This window comes from Gadus morhua, chromosome 20 (genome assembly GCF_902167405.1).
Source record: "Gadus morhua chromosome 20, gadMor3.0, whole genome shotgun sequence".
NCBI lineage: Eukaryota > Metazoa > Chordata > Actinopteri > Gadiformes > Gadidae > Gadus > Gadus morhua.
The window spans coordinates 7,020,220-7,027,359 of record NC_044067.1 but is presented as its reverse complement, the minus strand read 5'-3'; the positions used below and the strand labels follow the sequence as shown (position 1 = coordinate 7,027,359).

Here is a 7,140-nt window from a genome sequence, read left to right as displayed (position 1 = left end):
TTGATGCTGTGCAGATCCACCCTCCTCTCCTCACAGTGATGAACTAATAGGCAATGATTTTCTTCTTGGAAATCGGCCGTGTTTCACTGTTTTCATGTTAGTTCTGTTTGTTTACCGGCTGCACGTCTCCTCCAGGTGCGACACATGCAATTTATATTAGAGTATATTTTCTATGAACGACTAGTTGAGGTGTCCTTCTTTGTACACCACAATAAGAAGAAAAAAAAGAACACCTTAATTGCGAAGTCTGACTGGCGAGAGCGAGAGAGTGAATTTTGCCACGTGAATGAAAACGCATAGGACTTGGAAAATACCTGTTTTTCTATGATACATTTCATAGCCTTGTCCTGGAGAACTGATCCAATTGTATTATTATGCAACCGCAAGGATCTCATCTATATCTGGGTGTCTAAGCCACAGGATTGCTCTTCGCCCAAATCAATGTGGTTTCTTTGGAACATTTTCAGCAAAGGAACGCATATGCTGCAGTGTCTTTGTGGCAAGAGTCTTAAGAAAAACAAGAACCCAAGTGGTAAGCGCCTCAGCCTCAATGCCTACTACTACACTCACCCATCTCGCCTGTCTCCCTCTCCCTCTCTCCCCCGCTCTCTCTGCGTGTGTATCGATGTTTTTATTCGTGTTTATTCGTGTGTTTAGCGAGTAAGTTTGTTAGTAAGTTTGATGTTAACACCGATAGATCAGCGGTCGTATGTATGCAGCGCTGAGATGCAGAGGAGAGGGTACGGGGGGAGAGGAGGAAGAGGACTAGGAGGTGGTGGAGGAGGAGGGAGGGGAACAACTTATCCAGTGCAGCTAGACTATCGGCGAGCTTAGGGCACGCGTAGCGCACAGATTTAGGGGGGGGGGGGGGGGGGGGGGGGGGGGAGAGAGAGAAAAAGGACCCCCCTCTCTCTCTCTCGCTCTATTCCTCCTCCTGCTACCCCGAGGGATACCTCGATCTGGTAACTTTTAAATGCCTACGATGTTACCTACGTGCTCCCAGTGGTGTTAAGACCGGAGATATGGGTAATTGTGCTAGACACTAGTTAGACCACTGATATAGACTAGTCTATGTGTGTCCAACGAGATCCTCCATAACCAGGTTTGCGTGAAGCGGGGCTCACTGCAGCAGCAGCAGCATCAGCAGCAGCAGCGTCCCCCCCACCCCCCCACCCCCCCCCCTGCAACACTTTTATATGCAACGTGCTGTAGCCTGCTCGCTGCTGGTGGGTCTACTCCACACGCCAGCAGAAAGCGCCAGCCTACCATGGTTCTCTTATGTGTCATAGGGAGCCATAGTGCAGTCATCGTTCACAGCTGACGGCGGGGCACGATTTCAGGTTTACTATACCAGGCCCGGATATTGAAGCAATGGGGGGGGGGGGGGGGGGGGTATTTTTGGGGCTGCCGCACTAATGCATCCCAACCCCCCTCCTCCAATTCAACAACCGAGGAAATCGTAGCCCGGTCAACACGCTGTGTGCTGTTGCGGTTCGGGAAATAGAGCCGGGTATAGTGGCACGCTGAGCATTCGCCACCTTGCATCGTATCGTGCTGGATCTGCGAGTGATATTACAGCCTTTGAGAGGAAAACAATGATTATCTCAACAGGCTGTTGAACAAACGAAACAAAATCCCCAGGTGGCCAGCTTGTAGCCAAACGCACTTGTTTAATTGTGGCTTTGAAGTTGGTTTAGTTCCCCCCCCCCTCCCCTCGACAATGCCACTGCAGTATAGTAGATCATCATCGTATACTACTGTGGATGTGATGGCTTGCTGATACGGCGAGAGCAAACGTCCGAAACACAACGAGGCTAGGGTAATTTATTAGTAATTATGCCAACAAGGTGCATTGTGAGCATCATAGAGTATTTCATAGTGCGGAGGTAAACAATGAATGAAGTAGACATTTATTTCGACACTCGGTAAAGAATCCTTTGTACGGTTGCAGCAAACAACTTCCTCGAGTCGCGCGAGCAGAGACAGCGTATCCCAATCTACACCTTGCAGTCAATCCATCACAACTGATATTCGCTGTCATTCGTCTGAAACTGCGATTCTTGTTGTTTTCATCGTATGACGGATCCACACTGAACGAGTCGTCTCTATCACACAATGATCTTGATCTGCGGACGAGGTGCGCAAATTATCTTAAGGATTTGCGCTGAAGCAGCATGTTGTTTTGGATATTAAGTAGGGCAAGGCAGACTACATCAGTGTATTGCACACAATAAGACGCTTACCCTTTTTGTTTATACACACACACACACACACACACACACACACACACACACACACACACACACACACACACACACACACACACACACACACACACACACACACACACACACACACACACACACACACACACATTACAAACACACACATTTGTTTATAACGTGTAGGGGTCGACTTTAGATTGTAAAGTACAATGTTCACATTTTGAGGTTAACATTTGTTTATAGTTTATCTTTCTTTCTCAGATCACATTCACATCTATGATCATTGGTTTTCATTTACCACAGACTTCATACTTTGGTTAAGTGTATTTTCCCTGGCGTATCAGGTTCTTTGGGGAAGAGGTTATGTGTGCATGCTTCAGTGGTGTGCTAATCAAGCCCCACTACTTCAAAACACATTTTCCTCTGATTGACAACCACAGATGACCAAATGCTGTGTGTATTCCACAGGAGCCATATGAGAAGCTGGACTAGATGCTGGCTCAAATCATTGACGTGATTTATGAACTCATTAAATTGATTAACTGTAATCATAAACTGGCGAGTCATTACAAATTGACCTCCCTCGTCCCCCCATTGCACTTCTGGTCTGTGCGCCGACATGTATGACCCAAAACCTGACCGCAAAGCATCATTACCGCTCAGTGTTCCCTTTCATTACCATTTAAAAAGTCTCTTAGTGAACTTTATATCCCTTGTGTCACATCTTTACGGTTGTGATGTTTTCTTTTTTCTTTTTCCCTTGCATGATCTTGGCAGCATCTCGCAGAATGAACCAGTTCCTCCCGCTAAGCCATCCAGAATGATCTGGCTCTCAGAGACTCGTCTTGAGCCGTCGCCATGACCCGTTAATTTCCCCCCCCCCGCGTGTCCCATGTGATGAGAGGAGGGTCTCGGAGAGCGCCGTTAATTTAATTAAGTAATGAAGCAGCTGAGTGGGGCTGCGTTCAACGCCTGCAGCCAGTAGCCGGGCACTGATGATGAGCGACTGGATTACGGCAGAAGTTGTCATCGCTATACTTTTGTCAAATGTTCCCCAGGTCCCGACAGGTTCAGTTAATACACTGACCTCCAGTCGGGGGACTGCGATTTGGCAAAGAACAGAGAGAGGAAAAGAGTCGTGCTCCTAATGGCTACAGCCAGTGATTGCTATATATCGTGATGTTGTGTTTAGTTGTCGAGCGCACTAGAAAACCAATGTTGCAATCGAGTGCTTCACTCCACAATTAAACCAAAAAAAAACAGACAACGAGATAGGTCAGAAACTCAGAAGGACCGAGCAACCAAAGCAAAGTCCTACCAAATTAATCAAGTTATGAATAAAAAAGAAGTTAATATGGAAGCATCACGCTTTTCTCCTATAACATTATGACAATTATGACAAACCAGCAAAGCGGGAAAAACAGACTGGAAAACAGATGCAGACACATCATAATCCCAGCCATGGCATGTCATACACAGCTATTTTATTATTTAGTGTTTATACAAAACAAGGGCTTCTGCATGCCCAAACCTTGCAGAGCAGTCTAATTTAGGAGGTGTAGGTCTGTGGGGGCCTTCAGTCTACACCTGGCAGCCACCAGACCTTTTCGGTTCAACACGTTAATACATGTTGTAAACCAGTTTACACCACCGCTCACAAGATGCCTAGAAAGGTCACCTTTCCCGGAGGCTCACCGAGATGACCTGGGCATATTAACTTAATGCTAGAGCTAGCCTTGTTGCATAAGTAGAGGATACACGTTAAACATACCCAGACTGCGGTAGGATAGCTTAAAGTCAGTTGGCAACAAACATTGTTTTTTTTGTTCAATCTGTCATGCAGCACAATCTCACTTCCAAGTTTCTCTGGATAAAAAGTCTAAATGTATCACGGCATGCTGACGATGGCCGCACTGTACTGTATGCTAGGCATCCATTCCACTGCCAGTTGAGAGTGTTGTCACGTGTGCAGTGAATGAAAACCAGGGTCTGCGTGACAGAGCCTTCAGCAGGCACTGCAACACCGGTTGCTCTACATTTCTATCTGTCTCCGGAGATAGCATGAACAACAACCCCCCCGCACCTGCTCACACTCTCCTGCAGCCCGGCCTCCAGTGTATATCGGACAAATCCAAACGTATCTTCTCGGCAGTTACAAGTAGCAGGATAAGCTGTCCGCCTATAGCGGCCACCGGAAAGACGCAGAGCCTGAAAACAGTGTTGATGCTTGGGAACTCTTGACGTCCACGCTTCTCCATGTGACGGACAGAGAAGGGGACAGGAGAGTGGGCAGGATGGTCTCTAGTGGGTTTGACTCACGGTCAAAAGGTTCAGACCCCATTTCCCTGAAGGCGTCCTTGAGCAAAGGGCTCAACCTGGAGTCAGGATGTATATTAGCAGGAAGGATACAGGACAGCAGGGTTAGCAATTCTCCAAACTATACACACATTCACTTTTTATTAACTCTGGGTTAGAAGTTTAAATCACAATTATGAATACAGTATGATCTAGCATATTTAACACAGGGTATAGTGGTAAGCTGAGATGTTTCTTGGCACAGGATTTAGCAAAATGAATGCCAATGTGAGCTGTTATCTTTCTCTGAATGTGCGACAACAACAACAACAAAAAAAGGGGTGCTTTTGTTTAATAATGTTATAGGGTTGTTAATTTATTTGTCACCCACACATGCACTTGTTTAATTTGTACCGACAAGGATTTTTTTTATCAGTCACCAACCACAAGTGTAATTAAAGGGGTTGAAGAAGACTCAAACAAGAACTCTGACAATTAGAATAACGACAGGGTTGGCTAAAAATAACTTCATTCCACGGCACCCACCAATAGCATGTTGCTAGGTTTCATACAAAACAAAAGCATCTGATTCTCTTTTTTAATCTTCCTGATACTTATGAATGGGAGCTCTAGCAAATCGTATTTATGGGTGCATTGATTTACCTGAGATATATATTGGAAAAAAGGTAAACAAAATATCTATTCACTCACACACAACTCGAGTACTAATAACTCAACTACATAAGCGGCACATAGTCACTATACCTGTAGCACTTGTGTAGCAATGTAGAAAGTGTTGCATTGGAATGACACAATGCAACAAAGAGTGATTGATGACAGCAAAATATGCGTTAATTTATCAAGTGCTTCTTTCTAGGGACATTGTAAAGTTATGGATGACCAAAACGTTCCTGTGTACCGGTGGTAGCCTCATGTGATTGATTCGTCCGAATAGGGTACAGCCCGTGCCATGGGCTGCGTCTCAGTATCTGTAGATGGTGTCGTCGCAGGTCAAAGAGAAAACACGGTACCATTCTAATCTCATTGAGCATGATAATGCCGGCGGCATCATCACTTTGCACAGTAAATTAATTTGGGCTGTTTCTGTCATGCTCAGGAAATATGACCCTCGGACGTGATGTGATTCAAGTCCGCCTGTCTGTTATTTATTCCCCCTATCCACCCCTTTCCCGACCCTATGGGGAGGCAATCGAGTTTCCATACAAATCAGGGCAGCCGAGAGGGCACGGAGAGAGACAGCGGTCATTATAGTGGATGGTGAGAGAGAGAGAGAGAGAGAGAGAGAGGGAGAGAGAGAGAGAGAGGGAGAGAGAGAGAGAGAGAGAGAGAGAGAGAGAGAGAGAGAGAGAGAGAGAGAGGGAGAGAGACAGAGAGAGAGAGAGAGAGAGAGAGAGAGAGGGAGGGAGGGAGGGAGGGAGGGAGGGAGGGAGGGAGAGAGAGAGAGAGAGAGAGAGAGAGAGAGAGAGAGAGAGAGAGAGAGAGAGAGAGAGAGAGAGAGAGAGAGAGAGAGAGAGAGAGAGAGAGAGAGAGAGAGAGAGAGAGAGAGACCATGCAGTCCTGGCATCTTGCCTCGTAGGGTGACTGTGGCCGCAGGACCCCCGCTGGGTCATTTCACAGGCTTTTGGGGGAAGGTGGGAGGCTAGTCCCTGGCCTCGATGGGTGGCCTGGGGTCCAGGTCCCAAGATCACGGAGGCCGTTGCTGTTGTTCTAAATGATGCCACTAATCTTCTGATGCTGGCTCTATCCTGTAACAAGCTAGGTGAATGTATGTGTGTTTCTGTGTGTGCAACTTCATCTGTGTTCTTCAATGAGCTTCATTTTGTCTCCGTTGAGCAAGGCAAGGCAACTTTATTTATGCAGCACTTTTCATTCACGAGGCAGACTAAAGGTGCTTGACATAGAAACATTGAAAATATAAAATATATAAAATAAAATAATAGATGAGTAAAAGAAAACATAGGCAAAGTAAAGCAAATAGTTAAAATGGATAGAAAATAAAGGGAAAGCATTTTGCCTTTATTTTCTGTTGTTCCTAAATTAATTTAGTAATTCAGATATAAGGTGTAAAATCTTTGTTTTTGCCAATCTCCCTCAACCAACTTTCTACTATCCAGAACTCTGTCTGGGCAGCGGTTACTGTAGTTGGCCGTGTCCGAGGAAGGGTTGAGTTTCTCGTACACTAGTCGTACACGTAGAGCTATGTCTCGGCAGCATTGATGGTGATTGACGCGTCTCAGTTCACTTTTGTTTTCCCAAAACAAAATGTTTACATTTTACTGTTCGACTTTGAGCTGAAACTTTGCTGTCACTTTAATAGATTTAATTTGAGACACGCCTCTACTTTATTTACAACATTTTGGTCTAGTCAGTTAGATATCGGCCATGGTTAGTCATTGTGCGATACTTTGCTACTTAACTTTGCAAGGGAAAGACATGCAACATATTCATATCCTGAGTAGCCTTTCATCATTGTACATACATTTATGTAACCAGCTTCGAAAGTCCAATTCCATGATGCCAAGAAAAGATAATTCTCATTGCCATTTTTTGTTCTGAAGTTGAATGGTTCCATTTTGCCTTGGAGTATGAGGGTAACTTG

General features: G+C 45.4%; 1 protein-coding gene across 1 annotated transcript in view; it reads left to right on the top strand.

Moving 5' to 3' along the window:
• Positions 1 to 324: 324 nt before the first annotated feature.
• fgf14 (fibroblast growth factor 14) overlaps positions 325 to 7,140 on the top strand; it is a 93,465-nt gene continuing 86,649 nt past the window's right edge. Inside the window, exon 1 of the mRNA XM_030344149.1 lies at positions 325 to 532. Coding sequence (XP_030200009.1) covers positions 325 to 532 — 208 coding nt within the window. The remainder of the gene's footprint in view (positions 533 to 7,140) is intronic.